At 41.9% G+C, this 20,168-nt stretch overlaps 1 protein-coding gene across 2 annotated transcripts in view; it reads right to left on the bottom strand.

Moving 5' to 3' along the window:
* The window catches only part of KLHL29 (kelch like family member 29), a 554,920-nt gene that overhangs the window by 138,852 nt on the left and 395,900 nt on the right, over positions 1 to 20,168 (bottom strand). For both annotated transcript variants that reach the window (XM_015407338.1, XM_015407337.1), the window contains exon 5: positions 17,817 to 17,955. In XM_015407338.1, the coding sequence (XP_015262824.1) occupies positions 17,817 to 17,955 (139 nt within the window). The remainder of the gene's footprint in view (positions 1 to 17,816; positions 17,956 to 20,168) is intronic.

Raw genomic sequence — 20,168 nt, 5'->3', positions numbered from 1 at the left:
ATCTGAATGGGCCCCTATGCTTCCAAATGAGTGAATACCTCTTAATATTACCCGCAAGGTATAATGAATGAATATTGGCTGGCTATATTATAGGGTATTAATAGTGCAAGACTCTCTCAAAACCTGAACTTTGGGGGCCTCCTGGTTTTAAACGTCTCTGATCTGTCAGCTGATGAATATTTTAGAAGTCAGTGGACATTTAAATGTGAACAAGCTGACCAGTTTTGTTCTTTTGCCCTAAAAGTTTAAATAGAATGATGTCATTTATTGGCCTTGTAATCACTGCTCACATTAGAAAGGTCAAACATTCCACACTGCGGCAGGAAATCAATGATTTCCCCAACAACCCATGGGGAAAAAAAAGTTTCGCTTCTAGAAGAATAATGTGTAATAATAAACAATTTTAGTCTTCAGTTTTATCAGTCGGGCAATCTCGGAGGTAGGCTGCAGCAAAAAAGTCTGGTGGAGCCTGATAGATAAGCTCATTAAAATTAGGAAGTGATTTAAAATAGGACTCAAGATATATCAGGAGCTAAACAGCTATGGAGTTTGTTTAGGTCAGTGCTGAAACAAGCTAGGGAGAGCTTTTTTAACAGCTTAATTTTTATAGGGTTGTCAGGGAATTCTTTCAGAACCACAAAGCGGAAAGCCTCTACAGTCAGGTGATGGATAGACCTCTGGCTTCCCTACCAGTCAAGAGATAAGCAAGGCAGCATTATATTTTCTGCTCTGGGGGATACATATAGAAAACAACTTTTTAAATAACTTTGAACCCAATCGATTTAACTAAAAACAAATGCACTTGGATAGGGCCTGTCCACTTAATTTTTCTACTGCTTCGATTTCGAGGAAAAACAGAGACAAAATATGCAAAAGGATCTTCTTGTGCAAAGGAAGGGTCATTTGTAAGCCTAATCCGTAAAGCAGAAAACAGGTTCTACTTCTCCCTTTGTCCTCTTATATCAACTAATTTGAAGATAAAAGAACAAAATGTTTCAGAGGGGAAAGAGACACACACAGAAAGAAGGTTTAGATAAAGATCTAACAATGGATGTTTGCAAATACTCCTAAATTCCTGACATTAATATATGCCTGAAACTGCTTTAGAGACCCTAAACAGACATGATGCTACCTTTTAATGACTGACAGCAGTAGACCTGTCTTCTGTGTCGCTACAAAAGGTCAGTTTTCTCTGTTGTGTGCACATGTACGCAGATGCAAACACACTTCCTCACAAAAATATCACATCAAAGACTCCTTAGCCTGAAACAGAATTATAGCTCAATATAATAAAATCTTCTCAAGATCAAGGTCATATTTGAAAACTGATGGAAGCGGCTTTTACAAGGAGGAGTGGTTGATTCATCAACTTATGGACAGGATCTTCCACCACTGCCTCTAATAGGAGTTTTTGACATGGATTTCTTGCCATGGTTAAGCTACACAGGGCCCATTAAACCTGCTCCCCATATTTATTTGGGCTGATTAAATGCCTGATTGTCTTTTGAAGGTTGGCCATATTCTTGCTCAGATTTGCAATACATATGGAAAAGATACCTATACATATTTTAGACAGCTGTCTGCTATCTAGTTACATGAGAGAGTTACGTTAACAAGTCAAAACAAACTCAGGATGTTCAAAACGAAGCCATCTGCACTGAAGAATTGTGAACAGCATGAAATGTGTTATAGAAAAGCCCCGTAACTAAGTACAGCTTCTTAGCTTCGTCCTATGCTACAAGAGGCATCTTATACCTGTGGAGCATAACAGGGTAATCACACTAGGGTAACCTCAAAAACAGGACTTCTAAATAAAACCAGGGAATCAAACTACAAATCGCTCTGGCTTGGCCAAACTGCCAGTTGAAAACTGAGGTTCTGATTTTACAGTTTAAAGCTCTTTTATTTGAAGCTGCTGTATGAAGCTCCAACCAGCAACCAGATTCTGACACTACTAGTTTATATACCAACTTACTCTCAATATGCTATTGAACTGCCTGGAACTAGTTTAACTATGTTAAAAACCCTGAAATTTACAGGGTTTATTTATTTATGCACTTATTCATTCATTTTATAGCCCTCCCTCCTCTGTATATCAGGGCTCAGGGCAGGTAACAACATTCATAAAATTTTAATCTGTATGGAATGTTTTTAACAATCCTATAATACACTAAAAAAACAGCAACCAATGATAGATAGTAGATGGTGTATAAATATTCTGGGAGAGAGATAAATATCTTAAGATCTGTCTGATATGAAGGAAAGGGAAGGGGAAAGAGGAAGGAAGGGAGGCCAATTGGAAGAAACGTCTCTACCCTCAACCATAGGCCTGGCGGAACAATTCCGTCTTGCAGGCTCTGAGGAACTGCATTAGGTCCTGCAGGGCCAGAATCTTGGCCAGCAGCGAGTTCCCCAGGCCAGAGCCAGGGCCAAAAAAGCCAGATTGGAAAGGATCCAGGGCTGAAGTCTCATCAAGGAAAACCTGGAGATGTTCTGCTGCTACTCTCTAAACTACTTTGCCCAGGAACAATTTGTTCGACACTGGGTGGTAGTTGGATGGATCAGTAGGATCCAACAACGTTAGGAAAAACCCAACCCAAACAATCACAAAACGGCCTCAGCACTGCCTCTTTTTAATCTCCCTGGGAAGATCGTCGAATAGATTTACAATGTCCACCAGGGGAGCCCATATCCATCACCACTGGCTTTTACCAGCCATGATGGACATGAGTCTAAGAGGCATATGGTAGGCTTCACAGCATCCAGGATCCTGTCAACGTTGGCCCAGGAGAGCCAGCTGAATTGGTGCAATACTGGACCCAAAGATGGCCAAGGGGCCTCCAGTTCCCATACTGTATCAATATTGGCAACAAGACTTTATCCGCAAAAAAGCTCGCAAAAGCCTCACAGCTAATTGTCAGATTACTAGCATTTTGGTTTCCCTCTGAGAGGGAAGTTAATGACCTAATTACCCTAAATTATTGTGCTGGGTGAGAGTTAGCAGATGCAATGGAGGCCACATAGAATCCCTTCTTTGCGGCCTTCACTACCATCTCATAGGATTTCATAAACATCCTATAAGATATTCTTGTGGCTTCATCACAAGTCCGTCGCCAAACTTGCTCTAGCCATCTAAGCTCCCGTTTCATCCTCCAAAGCCCCACAGAATACCAAGGAGCTAGTTTGGAACAGGGGTAAAGAGGGCGTCGGGGAGCAATTTTGTCGATGGCTTCAGAAAGACTGCTATGTCAATAATCTATTAGCATATCCCAAAAATTGCCAGGGGGCATCGGATCTCGCAGAGCACTCTGGAACCCAATTGGGTCCATCAAGCTCTGTGGGCATGCACAAATCAGCTTGCTGCCTATGCAGGGATGGAATGGGATGGGATGGGATGGAATGGCACTGTATCAACAGCAACTGGACTCAAGTCTATCCCCATGGTAAAGATCAAATCCAGTGTGTGGCCTGCTTGATGTGTGGGACCCGATACAATCTGAGAGACTCCCAGGGTTCTAATTGAGACCACCGCATTGGAGGGATAACTTCACAAAGAAAATGGGTACAAACAATGACAGGCTTCTCTCTATTTTTCCAAGACAGCTTGGTGGCGGTGGAAAGAGTCATCAAGTCACAACCAATTTATGGCGACCCCGTAGGGTTTTCAAGGCAAGAGACAGACAGATGTGGTTTGTCATTGCCTGCCTCTGTGTAGTGACCCTGGACTTCCTTGGCGGTCTCCCATCCAAGTACTAACCAGGGCTGATCCAGCCTAGCTTCCGAGATCTGACAAGGTTGGGCTATCCATGACTATCCAGGCCGGGTCTCATATGGCTTAGCACTTTTATTATTCATTTAATGGATAATTTTTTGGCTCCTGCTGTGGGGGGCTGACATTTCACTTTTATTAAAAAAAACATTAATTACGGTGGCTTTGCCGAACAAGCCTACTAGAAGAACTAGTCCACAAACATTTTTACAAGCTTGCCAGTTATCTATGGAATGTTAGCAGACTGAAAGAAATCCAGTCTTTCTCCATCTGCAAGAGCTTTCCCTGCCTGGTTGCCAGTCTGTAACTGGCCATAAGCAGTTAGGCCAAAGGTTACTTAGAAACAGTTAGGCCAAAGGTCACTATGGACAGAACCAGGCCATCCAGCTCAACATTTCAGGACAGAAGCCATGATTCATATCGAATTTCCTTTCAGCCATTTTCGATTACGAGCAAAATACTTTTTTAAAAAAATAGTAATCATAAATGGTTTTGACTTTCTCAGTGTAGAGCTGCAGGTGCTTAGTACCATCCAGGGTACTGATTTGAACATCCACAGTGGTTCAAATAGCTGGGCGACTGAACCATTCAACTTCTCAGTTTGCATAAAATGAAGCAAAATACTTCTGAAAAGCATCTGAGCCGTTTTGGTCCTAGCCCCAAAGTCAGCATCCAGTTCTCTATTACAAGGCCTTCCCGTCACCTCCAAGTCAAGGGCCTCTGTATAATCCTCCTTTAATCCTGTAGTTGCTGCTGTGCTCCATTAACAGACTAGAGGCACCGTATAGCTACCCAGGAGTCCTGGCTCCTGTGGTTCAGGCCTATGCCTGCAAATTCAAATTCCAAGCACCTGCCCCACCTCCCCCAGAATGAATCTGTGACACTCTGATCCCATTGGCTCGGCTTCCTGGCAAGACTGAAATCTTTAAAATATAAATATTTGCCTACTAAAATGGAAAAAGACAAGGAGGTTTTTCCCCCCAACATAGACAAAAAAAGAATTAATATAATACAATAAACTTGTCTCCTTCTCTAGATGTTTTATTTGGATCTGACAGATACAGAAAATCCAAAATCTGTGGTGGGGGATGATCGGATGAAGCTGTTAAGTGGAGATGAAACTCCACTTCTACTCCCCACCCCCCAACCTTTGTCAAATTGTTTTGAGTGGCAAAAATAGGAGCCACAGTCCTCATGAGGGGGTCTATCTGTTTGTGTGTGTTAGTTCATGTTCTCATTAGAAGGAGCCTGCTGAAGGATACCCAGTTTAGGCTGACGAAGACACCGATCCTGAAGGAACTCGGAGTCGTAACCGAACCAAGTGACACCTGAACTGCCCACCCTGTGACTTGATCCTCCAAATTATTAGTTTTCAAACCCCACCAGGGCTTATAATGGCGTAAACAAGCCCGAGAAATAGGGTTCCATCTACAGCATACTCCCAAGCCCAGAAAACATCCACAGAAAATGTCATCATGTCCCTATGAGCTTTATTTACAATTCAACACTTTACAACTCATGGGATACATACAAAGGCAGCTGTGTCACATGCAAAGTGATGGATTTCTGCAGCATACAACCAAGATATGCAAAGCACATATAATTTAGTGAAGTAGCTACAGCTGCAAAGTAATCCGTCAAGTAAATGAGGACCTTTCTCCGGCAGCATCATTGTAATATGAATGCCATAAGGCATGAATGTCCAATTATAATAGATTTTTTTAAAAAATATGCACTATTATTACTCTTTTAGAATTACATTACGAGTATCATTTTCAAAATAAATGTTGGTTACTATTTCTATTTCTATATACTTTGGTTTTTTGTTTTTTTTAAGAAAAAGGCCTGGTAAAAGCATGTTATAAAGTACTATGTACAGTAATAGCTTCATGAATTTGTCTCATAAATCTTACACATCCAGGCACAAAATCCAATTACTTAGCCTCTTCTATGTTGTGGGTTTTCTTCCTCCCATCACCAAAAAACCTGGGCAGATGGGATATCTGGTCTAACATACCGGGATGGTGACTCTTTTGGCCAAAGTTCATGACTGTTCAGTCACCAAAAGATTCTTATTTCACTGGAGCAAATTCACAGATTCCATATTCTCACCCATGCTCAAAGCCACATAAAAGATAATGAGTTGACAAGACAGATTAAGAGATGTGGCAAGAACTAAACCAGCAAAAACAAAAGAGGTAACTTCCCGATATGTCAGTAACACCACTCATGCATGACATTTATGTTGTTTACTATAAATGTGTTGATTTTATGGTTTACAGTAAGTGTTGCTGTATACTTAAAAACCATTCCATCCACAGTGATTTACAGATTGTGATTTTCATAATGTGTAAACCTCTGACTTGGAAATCTCAGGCTAGCTCCTTTTTGTCAGATCTCAGAAGCAGAGTCAGCCCTGGCTAGTATTTGGATGGGAGACCTTCAAGGAATACCAGGGTCATTAATAGGGTTGCAAAATCCCCTTGTTGATCTGGCAGGGGGATTTGGAGGGTGTTTGGGGGGTGGGTGGGGATGCTGCATGACACAATGAGGAATTTCACATTATGCTTTTTAACCCGTTTTGAAGCCGTTTTTGATCCGTCGTGGAGTAAACCGGTATAGGGCTGCCATTTCACACATGGCTTTCCCTTTCTGGTAAAGAGCTGGATCTGAAGCGGTTTGCCATTTCGGACTGCACCACTTTTTCCCACTTTCCCCCCACCATTTTTCGCCCGCATGGGTGATCTCCGGCTTTTTTTTAACAGTCGCTTTATAGCGCTATAGTGCTATAACACAACACTCCAGGCATTCCAATGGGGTTGATATAATGATGTTTCGTTATAGCCCTATAGCGCTATAAAGCGAACTTTTTTTAAAAGCTGGAGATCGCCCGCGCGGGCAAAAAATGGCGGGAAAAAGCACATTGGAACTGGGAGAGGAAACTGAAGACCACTTGGAAGCGGTTGACAGGTAAAATGCTTCAGCCCCATTTCCTAAATGGGACAGAAGCGTTTGTGTGTGAAATTACAAATATCTTCCGGTAGGGAACCGGTTCTGTCTGAAATGACAGACCAGAAACCATTTGGGAACCGTTCCTCTTCCGGATTATATTGTCTGTCTGAAATTCCTCAGAATCATCTGGAAGTGACATCATCGCATCAGTGATGCCAGGGGCTGACACTCTGGTTTTTGGGTGAAACTCTATGGTAAATTCACCCTCAAACCATAGAGTTTTGCCCCAAAACTAGAGTGTCCCCCACATGAAAGTTAAATGACATCCCTGATATGATGACATCACTTCCAGTTGATGTCATCGTGTCAGGGTGGAGTTTCCCTAGCTGGCCGGGGGATCCCCTGCTTGGACCTGGGGGATGACAAACCTAGTCATGAAGTGGAGGCAAGCAATGGCAAACCACCTCTGAATGTCTTTTATCTTGGAAACCCCACAAGGTTGCCATAAGAAGGTTGACTCGATGGCACTTTCCATCATCCTAACCTCTATTGATGGAACAGCCTCCACCCCACCCAAGAGTATGGAAATGCATTAGATAAGAAAACAAAAAAAATTGTTATTAAAGTCAGCTGGGATAAGCTTACCTTCAGAAGGCAAGCATAATGCTATAGCCACATAGCTGACATACTGAATCACAGAGCCCTGCTCCGCCTTCTGGGGAGGAAGTGTCAAGAGTCTGGCTTAAACAAGCAGCCAGAGAATGAGCCAGCTGTCTTTGGAAGACTGTGTTCCTTGACCTGCTGCCCTCTCCTCTGAGGACTTAGGATAGAGTGAGCTCCCTGAAGGTCTGTTTTTCTGGAGGAACAAACAAACCAAGCCAGTGTTGGCACAAACATTCATGAAAGCATTACCAGAAGCCGGCTTGCCTACTATGCTACACAATGGCCAAGTTGGCTGTATAATTACATAAAAATTAAAACAGATAAAATGCTCCCGGGAGTCTAAGGACTGCAAAAGACCAAATACAAAATGTGTTGGGAGAGAGAATGTTGTTTTTCTCTCCAGACACTGAAGGTTTCCTCTACTTCATTCAGGCCTGATCTCCCTTAATCACATTTACTGCACTATCGTAAAACAAGAGCCTAGTACACAGCTGGTGTTATACGATGCATTTCAGTCAAATGTGGCAAAATGTATAGAAGTGTTTCCTTGCTCTAGATTTATGTAAATCTCCAGACACTGGAGTATAGTTAACTATTTGTTCAGTTAACTGACTCAATTTTATAGGCTCTTTGTTGCATGGATATATTATCTAAGTGTTGTTGTTGCTGTTTTCCCCAGTACTTGCCAAGGATAGGCACAAACCACTTTCAAGTTGTTGTACGGATACTTTTTTTTCTTTAAAAAATTATTGCACCCTACTCTTACAGGGGTTGCCAAGGGTCTCCAAGTCCAAGGGTTCAAACTTGCTTAGCTTCAGCAATGCTGCTACATCTAGTCCTTCCAGACCATTCACAGGTCCCTATTGCTTGCGTGTTTATCGACTGTATCAGCATAAACATAGTTCATACTGATTATGTGAAAGGGGAGAGACACAACATTCAGCAAAACAGAATCGGGGAGGGGGGGAAGCACTAGCATCAAAACAGAGTCAAAACAGGGCTAAAGCACAGTTGTGCAGCACTCAAGGAAATGAACCCAGTCTTTTAATGATGGAAAGCCATATGCCAGTAGCTTCCAGTGTGAGTCTAAGGATGCTTTCAGTGGGATGGGAGAAACACACCGTCTGCCACAGCCATAAACAAACCAAGGACCAGTATGTCAAGATGGATGTTGGAGACCTAACTGCACAGCTTCAGCCAAGCCCTGAAGCTCACTCGACCAAGTCATTCACTTTCACAGGATACATGCTCCTGGATTATTGTGATTGCAACAATAAATGGTCGAGCAATTGTTCAGCATTTTGTACACTGAAAAGTGCCATAAAAGTGAATCATAATTTCCTTAGTTGAGTGTAGTGGTCTCCTACTATTGTATAAAGGGGCTCCACCAGCAGGATATTATTTTTGCGTAAGATCTATTTGCTGACATTCGGCCTCTGTGGGTTTGATAATGACAACAGCATGTACATCTAAGCAGGGGTCATTTCGTAGAAAAAAAGGTGCAGGAGCTCATTAGCCTAACTCATTAGCATAAGCCACACCCCCTGACATCACCGGAAGTGTGTCAGAAGGCAACACCCACCACTCAGGCTCCACTGGACTGTTTTGGATTGCTAGCTATTGGGGGAGGGGGACATGCAGATCTGCCCTCACAGAGGTGGGACAGCTTGTACCTGAATAAAACTTGGTCTTAAAGGTGCAACTGGACTGTTTTGAATTGCTATCTATGGGGGGGGGAACACAGATCTGTGCAGAAAAGAAGGAAGGAGGGAAAGAAAGAGAAGGAAAGAAGGAGGGAAAGAAGGAAAGAAAGAAGGAGAGAAGGAATTAAGGAGGGAAAGAAGAGAAGGAAAGGAGGGCAGCTTCTTGCTCCTCGTGGCCCGGGGCTGCTGGGATCAGGGGGTGGGGCTTCTTGCATGTGCCCGCCCCCTGGGCTCTTTAATGCCGGAGCTCCGCTCCTGTGTGCTCCTGCAGGAAAGGACCCCTGCATCTAAGTAATGTATAACATCAAAAGATCTACCTGCAGGTTTCCAGTCTAAAAGACAGACAATAAGGGTGCGGGAAGAGGCAAAGGCAGAAGAGGGAATTTTGAAGCAACCTTGGAACAAGGGACCACATGAATGGTGGGAAGGAGAACTTTCCACATAAGGAGACAGATAACACCATAAATGTCACAAAGGAGTCATAAAGGGACACAAGAGTAGAAAGGTAAGAGAATATAAGAACTTATAAATAAAAAGGCAGATGTTTGAAGGGAACACAGTGAAGACAAGGCAGTCAGCAGTCTGAGAAGAACAAAAGCGACACATGTCCAAAACAAGGAACAGAAGATAAAACTTCAGAATGTAGAAAAGATGTAAGAAGACAGAGATGAGAAACTGAAATACACCAAAAAGAACTGCCCATAACCTATAGGAAATACCTGGACATTTTTGAGGTGGAGCCTGAGAAGGGTGGGGTTTGAGGAGGGAAGGGGTATAATGCCATAGAGTCCACCTTCCAAGGCAGCCATTTTCTCCAGGTGAACTGATTGCTGTCATCTGGAAAGCAATGGTAATCTCAGGAGATCCCCAGCCACCACCTGGAGGTTGGTGTAATGGACTATCAAGGGTTAATGCCAAACAGAGTCTGAGAAACTCTTGAGTGATGGGCTACTCAAATGAAATTCTATGGAGAGAGTCAGTTAAGAAATGACAGTTGGGAATGGACAGTTGAGTAAGAGACAGTTAAGTAATGACTGTGGACTGGGAAGGAGGCAAAAGGAGTGAGAGGATCAGAGAGGATCCCCTTTCAAGCCAAAAAGGGAAATTGCTTCTAGTTAAGAGATGTAATCTCTGCCCAGTGAAAAGGGAGATAGCTCTTAAAAGAGGAGTGATCCCTGATCTGTGTATATAGAAGGATTTTGGGAAGTTCGTTGTATGTTCCTGCCTTCTAGACTTTAAGAGTTGGTGAAACTCGGAAACCTATGCTTGAGTATTTAAGTAGAAACTGAAAAGAAAGTCTCTCTCCTCAAAGTTTTAAAAGACCTTTTCTGAACAGCAGAAACACTTACTTGCTGGCAACAAATTATATGGAGTTAATGTGATTACAAAGTTACCTTGGTTTTATTATTGGTTCACCTCATGCATCCTACCCCTGATTCCACCTGACCTTTTCTCCTCTAAATTAAATAAAACATTACGTTTATTTTGAACTTTCAAAAGTCTCTTGTGTGCCATTTCAAAAACTGAGTCTCAGAAGGTGATTTTGTCTCTTCCCTCAGTTCCCTGGGCTGGTCAGCATCTATCTGTCTGTCTGTATATTTTATATGTCTGTCTGTCTGTATATTTTAAAGCAACTGGGTGGGGCAGCTATAGACAAACAAAGAAGAAGAAAATAGACATAGGGGCTGCTCAGCAAGAAAGATGAAGAAAAAAAAGGAAAATCCTATGTGTGAGCAAGCAAAATCACCATAGTTGGCAAGCCTACTAACCTAGCATAGAAATACGTTAAAACCCCTCAGATTATATTGTAGACAATTGAACATACAGGAGCAGAGATGAGGAGAGGCATGCAAGGAATCCCTGAGTGAGCCATGTACCAACTATAACCATGGGACCTCTGATAATCTGAACTATCTTCAGTAAAGCATGTGTCTGAAGACATTTTAAGTCCTATCAGAAAGCAGCCTTTGAACATTTTTTGCTATTGCTCTTTGTCTATATGTTCCTCCCCTTATATGGAACTTCATCCTTCCCAGCATTCATAGGGTCCCTTTTCTCTGTATTGTGTCGCTCCTGTCTCCTATTCATTTGGAGGCAAGTGTCTCACATTCGTTCTACTGCTCCAGACCAACACGGCTGACTACCTGGGTCTATTCAGGTAAGTACTTTTCTTCGCCCTTACCTATCAACCCCCCCCCCAAATAGCCAGAAGAGGCTGTGAGATGCAGGCAAATACCGGTAGGTTGCACAAATCACGTGGTGTGACAGCAGTGTGGCTCACAGCTGTTTGGCCAAAACAAAAGCAAGAACAGTGATCAGTCTGTCATTTCTTGGCTAAGACTTGCAGTTCTATCAGAAAGGGAAAGAACCAATTCTACACCCACAGCTATAGTACTCTTGAAACAGATGTCTGGTTGACTTGTAGCGCCTAAGAGTTTTCAGAATGACCCTGTCTCTTCTGACTTGCCAGATTTTGTCTGCCGAGTAGGTCAAAGTGTTCCCTCTGTCACTCCTGAGTCAATATTCGGTGTCAATCTGACACATCTAGTAATTGCTGCCAGGGATGTCAACCAACTAAGATGTTATTCTACTCAATTAGAAGCTCTGTGTTTAACTGACTGGATGTACAAAGCAAGTAATTAAAATAATCATGACAGCATCTCGGCATAAGGTTCTATTGTGAAGATATTAGATCAATTGTTTTCATCATCTAGGCGACAGAAAAAATTGTTGTTGCTACTAAAGAGGCATCTGAACAGAATGTATCCTCTAGATCACTAGATACATAAAGGTGTGTCCTGATTCAGCCATACTTTGGACGTGCAGGGAGTTCGGTATGCATACTGATTTCTTGCATGGATGAAGACTTCCCTGAAAGGAGGAATGGATGATCCAGGGTGGATTGCACTGGGATCCTAGTTTTTAATTTCTACAAAAATCTGAGTATTTGTATGAAGTTCAGTCCTATACCGCCAACACATAGCAGGGCAGATCCAAGGGGGGGGGGGGAATCCTTCCCTTTGCCCTGCACAGGAAAAACCGAATTATGTTTGGAACTCCCACCTCACTTTTATCCAAATTCCCATGAATTTGTACTCTACAAAAACATGTTTTCCAGGAGTCTGGCTACTGCACAATGTCAAACCTAACAGCCAGCTAAAATGTTAAGGTGGGATATGTGCCACTGGTTAACAATACAGAGTACAAGTCCCTTCCAGAAGGGAGCCACCTGCAAGAGAAGGGGAATATTTTCCATAATAATAACTCACTGAATTTGGTAGAAGACATCTGAAGCATTCTTTGCATCTCTTTCCCCCTCAAGCTATATGGAATAGTACACTATGTTCTTTTCATCAAGTCACCAGATCATCTCCTGGATTTTATAAATGGTTTAACAGAGACTACTGACGTTACTTCTCTGGATGGGGAGAGTGTCTCTGGTCATAACTGAACAACAGAGGATATAATCTCTCTGCTCTTTTCGAATGGCAGAGACTGCATCACCACACATGTCTCTGCTAGCGCCATTATGAATATTCTACCTGGCTTCATCTTAGAGTTAAAGGGAGCCCTACCGATAAGCTACAATGTTATTGATAAGCAGCATGATAAAAACACCCATCGCAGTGAATTCTCTTCCCCTTACAGTTGTGGGTCTTTGCTGTCAGTGGGCTTTTGGTAGATCGGCAACTATGAAATCAAAAGAATTTGGATTAGAGGGTTTGCAATTATTTCTGTCTTTGTTTTCCCCACACACTGAAACTCAATCAAGAAGAAATGTCCCAAGGCACAGACACCACATGCTTTTACAGATAAAATGAATAAGCCAAGGAACACAGCCCGCCTGCCCCCCCCCACTAAAAACCATTTGGACTCAAACTCATTCATTTCTAATCTGCTTGCATGTGTGCTTTATATATACATTACTTATGTAGTCAAATATTTATACCCCACCAGAGCAATTAAAACAGAATACAGTAAAAACAACTAAAAGGAGCAATTAGCCTTAAAACAGAAAAAAAAATGGATCTAACCCAGGTAAATCCTAAACTGCCTCAACCACCTACACAGCCTGAGTGTCCTCCAAATGCCAAAGAATACAGCTTTGCAAAACTTCCTATAAATCAACAAAGTGGGGAACTTTCTTAACATTCACGGGAAGATTGTTCCCTTAAATGGGGCCACAACCAAAAGGCCCACAAAGGCAGAGTGAATTATTCTCACAGATGGCACAGATAGAAGACACAGCCCGCAACCTCACAATTAGACCACAAGGTCAAGAAAACTACCTTCCCCCCTCCCCTTTCTAAACTGGTAGTTCCCCACCACTGCCCTAATCAGGTCCAAGCCAATACCAAGTTTCTGCTGGCATTTCAGGGCCAGATGTTTATGTGCCTCAACATTAGGATTCTTTCCATTCTATCTTACCACTGAAATACTATACTAGTACCTAAATGTGAAGAGACTTGGAAATAGACATTCCATTACTATGAAATTGTAGACACTTAAAGACATGGGTTGGATGTGAAACTTGAATAAAGCTGCCAAATGCATGAGGAAAAGCCCTCAACAGTTTCAAAAGAAACCATCACAAAACCAAACCAAACCCCAAGCATTTGAAGACTTAATCTGGATGTACATTAGTTCAGGTTATTTTCTAAGGCTTAGGATTCCACAATTTGAAGGGCACATTAGGATTCTGGATACATTTGCTAGAATTCTTGTGTGTAACCTGATCTACATGACACAATTCGGGGTCTTGTTTACTAAGTCATTTGATACTCCTCTACCACATCCATTCCCCAACCAATCCATGTAGAATTGGTAGGAGGCGAACTAATAACCTCAGTACTTTGAAACAAATTCAAGGTGGGCTGTTGGTGTTCATTCAGTGATCATTCAGCTGCTTTATGTACCTTTGACAAACTGAAACTGATTTGGTGGCAAAGTGCCAACTTGGACTGAAAACAAGGCCCAGAACAGGTTGCATGACTTGATCCTAAAGTGCAAAAACAAAGATTCCTGATGGTTCTAGGAAAGGGTACCCCTTCTCTCCTTATCAAAGTCTACTCTAAAATTTCTTATTGCTCAATACCGAATGAGGTCTGAAGCAGGTCTGAAGCAGCCTATCTGGCCCTAATGGGAAAACGGATGCTTATCTAGAGGTACCAATCTCAGAATGTCTAAATTCATGAATGATTGAGTCTAATGCCCATCCAGCCTTGTTAAAACAATACGGGAACTCGGTTCTCCGTGCTGTGATAGCTGGACAGAATGAATGGACTGGCATTTCCAGGGTGAAAACAGTGGGTGGAATTAAGTAGTGCTTCATTTCCCACCCCCCACCCCACTACTTCCCCTCATGCCAGCCATTTTGGTTTCTGTTCCCCAGTCCTAGCTGGGCTGGGCACCAAGATCAGAACCAAGCTTAACTGGTGTCAACCCTGTACTGAGCAAGAAAGTGGAGGGAAGGGATAAGTGGGTCCTATCCTGTTCAGTGCTCCTCTTCAGAAAGTGTCTCCTTCTCTGCATTACCAGAAAGAATGGGATTGGAAACGTATGCTTGATAATATAATGTACAATTTCATCCTAATAACCACAGGGAGAGGGCTGCTAAAACGGTTTTACCATTCAGCATTTATTGGCTCCAGGGCTTTTTTTGTAGAAAAAGCCCAGCATTAACTCATTAGTATAATAGGCCACACCCAACAGCAGAAAATCATTAGCACATTAGGCCACACCCTGACTGCAGCTCATTAGCATATTAGACCACACCCCATGCCTTCCCTTGGCTTGCCCGGGCGCTCCGTGGCTGCAGGGAGCCGGGGCAAGCCGACCCTTGGACAGGCCAGGGAAGGCACAGGGAAGCATTTAAATGCCTTCCCAATCCTTCCACACACCCCCGGCCCACCCACCTCAGAGTCACCAGGGGGGTCACTCTCCAGGCCTTCCTTCTCTAGTCACGCACACACAGAGGTTTTGGCTGTAGTGGGTGTGGCCAACTCTGAAGCCAGCCGGAACTCCGTTCCTGTGCGTTCCTGCCCAAAAATAGCCCTGATTGGCTCCACATCACCCCTCTGATCTGTTTATGGCTTCAACTGCTAGTCTACCCGAGATGAAACATACATACATACACATGATCAGAAAATATTTAAACTGAAATATGCTTATTTGTAGGTAACTAGAAAAAAATGAAAAGTACCTCTCCAACCATATGGATTGACACATACATACAGTGAGTTTAGTGGGCCTAGCTCAATGGCAGAATAAAAAAAGGTCCTATATTCAGCCTCTGGCATCTCCAATTAAACAACCTCAAATAGCAGGGGAAAGTACTGGATTAAATGGACCCTGTGAAAAGCAAATTATATTTTCTATCTGGCCAATCCTGCTTTCTCTGAATATAGATGCCACTGTATAATATAATAAACTTGTATAATAAAGTGCACTATCCCTGTGAGGTGGTAGTTAGAGAGTCGAACTAGGATCTGGTAGACCCAGATTCAAATTCCCACTGCCCTGGAAGCTTGTTGAGTGACTGTGGGCCAGTCACACACTCTCAAGCTAACCTACCATACAGGAGGAAGGGGGAGGGGCGGCCGGGGGCGGGGGGGGGGGGGGGGGGGGCAGCAGGGCCATTTGGCCTGGGCCTCACATTCTGGGGGGGCTCAAATTTACACTTTTGATGTTAACTCTTAATTTGGTTATAGTTACAGACACTGAAATACTAGCCTTCCCGACCTCCCGTTTTCAGTGGGGGGCCTCAAAAGTGTAAGTGGCAAGGGGCCTCTCTTTATCTCTGTGAGGGCCTGAGGACAGGAGAACAAAGCAAGCTGCTTTGGTTACCCACTGGGGAGAAAAGGTAAGGTATAAATGAAGTGAATAAAATACAAATAAAATTCCTAGGGCTCTCTCCTCCTCTTCTACTTCCTTAGTGTCTATAAGAGTTTATGCAAGCTACATTTAAGGAGAGATGAACAAAGTTCTTAAACCCTACAAGTCTATAAGAGTTTATGCAAGCTACATTTAAGGAGAGATGAACAAAGTTCTTAAACCCTACAAGTCCTATTTCTGCAGCAACACTCTAAAAGACCAGTTAGACTTAACCGCCCCCTAAAAACCGATTATGATAGAAGCGATCCGACTAACAGTTCCTCTCCATCTGACAACTAGCAGCAATAAATAATTGCAATCCCTGATTTTCTCCAGAAACATACTTATCTGGTGATTTAACTAGCAAGCCTTCGCAGCTAAATTCAATGACACTGCATGGCCAGTCAATTACTGGGTTTCTATAAATGGATCCTACGATTTGCTTTCCCTGTAGAATACATATCTCATCTCTGCAAGAGGCATATAATGTAGCCTTAACTAGTAAGTGATAATGAGCAGACTGGAGAGCAGAGACAGAGAGCGGCTAAAGCTCACTATCATTAGATTTATAGAGGGGGGGAACATGCGATTGGGCCAACTTTTTTTATGAATAATTGATAAGGCAGTCAGGGCAATTATACGACAGAAGCATCACATCGCCACAATTAGGGGGGGGGGGGAAACAAGCTTTATGCAAGAAAACGGAACACACTGAAAAGGAGATACCAGCAAACATGCCATCCTGGAATAAAATACAGCTGATACTGTGTTAGTTGGCAACATTTAAATGCACAATTTGAAAGCAAGCGTAATGTCTTGTAATTCCCTTTTTTTTTTTTTTAAAGCACAGTCCAGGTTCAGAGTTTGGTCAGAAAAATACTGCAAGGCAAAAAATAAAAAAAATAAAAGTCAACAGCCTCATTAATTTGCTGATGACTGAGAGAAATATGAAAATTATTCTTGTGGGTGTTCCCCATTCCCATGTTGCTACACTAATACAACAATAGTTAGCATTTCTATGTGGGTAATATGAACCATGGAAATTAAAAAAAAAATCTCTGATGTAATGGAAAAGAAAAGATCATCATGCAATGTTTAGAATCAATTGGCTAGAAACGGAGGGAGCAAAATGCAAAGATGGAAACACGATTGTTGGGAAATATACACAGATACTCTGTATCTGACTCAAAACAAGACTTCTATCTGCTTAACCAAAAAAGATTTATCAAACAAATAGAATTCAGGGCTTTCTAAAACGTAACAGTATCTCGGTTGCCCAAACCTGTTTTAAAACATCCGAGTTCAACGTTTTCTTAAGAAAAGGTCCACTGCTAGTACTTGATTTTGATTCACCATTTGGCTTCCAACAGCCATATTTACATCAGGTGGCCAAAACTTCAGAAATTAAAGGACTGGATGTATGCTACATAACTCAGCTCTTGGTAGTTCCTGGCATCTTTCAGTGATATGTTTACTGGTTATCATAGCCTGAAGGGAGAGTTCATAGCATCCTTTTTAACAGCTACTCTAATGAGTTGTGTTTAGTGATTAATGTCATTTATGAGTGTAAACGCTTCATGATGGAACTTTATCCTTCAGTCAAAATCCATGTGCAAACTAGTGAGGATCAGGAATTGTACACAGTTCAGGGTTACGTGTCAGCAAACGGAATCTGAGTTTGCACTTTTTTAAAAATAAAAGATATACATTCAGAGTACGTAGAAAGAATGGCTACTGGCTCTGTGACAGGAGAGTCAAATCTTCATTAAACCTGAAAGAGAGGGGGAGGAAAAAAAAGCGACACAAATGCGCCCTACAAAAGAACAGACCAGATCACAGCTGGAAGGAAGGCAAACCTTTTAATCAGGTCCTTGAAATACAAGCTGCAGGAAGCTAGAACATTTTGGTGGACTTCAAACTCTTTGCCTTCAACAATAATTTTCAGGTCTGTAAACTCTTTCGCTCTGCGTTGCTGGTTCAACTCCTTCAACATTTCTGCAGAACAGAGAAGACAGACAGTGCCAGGATTCCCATTAAGAGGCTTTTAAAAAAAGTTTTTCTTTTAAAAAACAAAACAAAAAAAAAACAAGGAAAGTAGAGAAACAGGAAATGCTTGATATTCTTTGTTGGCAAGACTGGCTCAACGCTGACAGTCAGAGAAACCACGTACAAAATACATACTGTATATACATTGATAAATATATATGCTTATAAAAACAAGGAACAGTAGGTCTGAACGTTAACTCAAAAATCCTACATGTCAAAGAAGAAAAAAGTTCTCCTGCATCAGTAAAATTAGAAACAATATAGACATACACACACACACACACACACACATTACCACAAAATATTGAAAAGTAATAGAACAAAGTTTGAGTCCAGTGGTATGCAATTGTCATAATAAGTAAGTGTTTGTCACAACAGATTGCAAGAACAACTGTTTTATCACCTCCAAACACAAATGACTTTTAAATGTGCTGGGATTAATACTGAATAAAACATGACATTTATGATACAGCATGAACTTGACATGTTCCAAAGGAAAAAAAATGCAAAGCTTGCAAAAATCCTTATCTTAGGCACACAACAGAAGGCCTTGAGCTAAATGACTGGTAAAATACAATGACGTTAAACTAGAAGAACGTTTATTGGGAAAGCATGCCTACCGACGATAATTGGAAAAATTCTCAAAGAAGCAGACACACTTTCAAATATATTAAAGCATTGGTTTTAAAAATATAACTGTTCTATAGGTTTTCCCTCCTTTGAATTTTCATAATGCAGACTCAAGTTTCCAGAATTCATTGAATGGTAGCAATTCACTTTTAACACTAAGAGAACACAAAACCATCACCAAGGGTATTTCTGTCTTGTAGGAACTCACTTACCGTGCATAATGTATCATCCTCGTTATCACCTCCTTTATACTCAGAGAACAGACCAGTACCATGGTACATATCCTGTATGTGATTGTGGAAATGGTAAGCAACTCCATGGTGAATGACCTCCTAAACTAAAACGTACAAGTCTGATAAAGCTGTGAGATGTCATTTAAAACAGTGGTGGCACTGTGACAATTTCAGCTGAATGTATATTGTCTACCATTCTACATTTGCAATAGGTCAAGAGCTTCATTTTCCTCGTAATGCCTTTTTTCTGCATAGATCCATTCTCCTGAAGATATTTTAAGAGCAATCTTTTCCTTTCCCTTCAACCCATTTTTACTGTTCTAGCAGTTCTAAAGGTGTTTTTGAAGTGTTGCTGTCATTTGCGTTTGAATGAAAAAGCAAATCATGCCAAAATATTCATGCTTGGTTCCTAAACCATGGCCACTCCCAAAACAATAAGTTGCCAAATGGATGTCATTTGGGAGGAAAACCCCCCAGCAGGCATAAAATTAACAGCAAATCAAAACAATAACGACATAAGCTTAGAAAGACTGGACATGTGTATCGATGACACTCAGGAATATCCAAGTCAAGACAACATGAACAACAAATATTTCCCCCCTCCCCAGGCCTCATCAACAAAATGTCACCTGGCACATTGATATCTATCTGATGGAAGCACAATCGTTTCTGAAAGGCTAATTATTCTGTACTGAAATGGGTCACTGTTCTCTGGAGAGAAGGCAGATCATTAGAGATGGTACAGAAATAACAGCAGGCCCATGTCAGATCTATATTAGAGCAAAATAAACTATTCCATCCTCTGGGTGCCATCTCAGGAGCTATTTTTAAAGCATCCACTTTAGTTAAAATGCAGTAACGTGTCTCAAAGACACACAAAACTTTCTACAGGGTCAAGCAGGGTCACTTTCCCTTGGAGAAGTTTGAAATCTTTGAGCTGGAAGCAGGGGGGATCCTTTATTCACCTAAAATATGACTTGGGTCCCCCCCCTGTGCAGAATCTAATTAGTAATCTGACCCACTGCTAACACACACTGTGAGACTGTGGTCTTTGTAGGCTTGTTTCAACAGCCTGAGCCAATCCGTACAAAATATTACAACGCGTTTCCTAAGGTTGGCTCTGCAACAAGTATACACCTCAAGTGCTCTACCGCAGATGGTGCCATCAAGTTTCCATTGGTTGCCACTCTTCCATTTTGACAATGAGAATAGCTCTTATCTGCCAGTTACATGAGGCCTAGAAAATGAGTTCTGGGGTATCTACAATACAAAGGTTAAGAACCAACAGAAAAGGGACAT

Source organism: Gekko japonicus, unplaced genomic scaffold (genome assembly GCF_001447785.1).
Source record: "Gekko japonicus isolate JY-2015 unplaced genomic scaffold, Gekko_japonicus_V1.1 scaffold239, whole genome shotgun sequence".
In the NCBI taxonomy this organism is placed as follows: Eukaryota; Metazoa; Chordata; class Lepidosauria; order Squamata; family Gekkonidae; genus Gekko; species Gekko japonicus.
The sequence above is the reverse complement of the archived record's forward strand: the minus strand, read 5'-3'. Positions and strand labels throughout refer to the sequence as shown.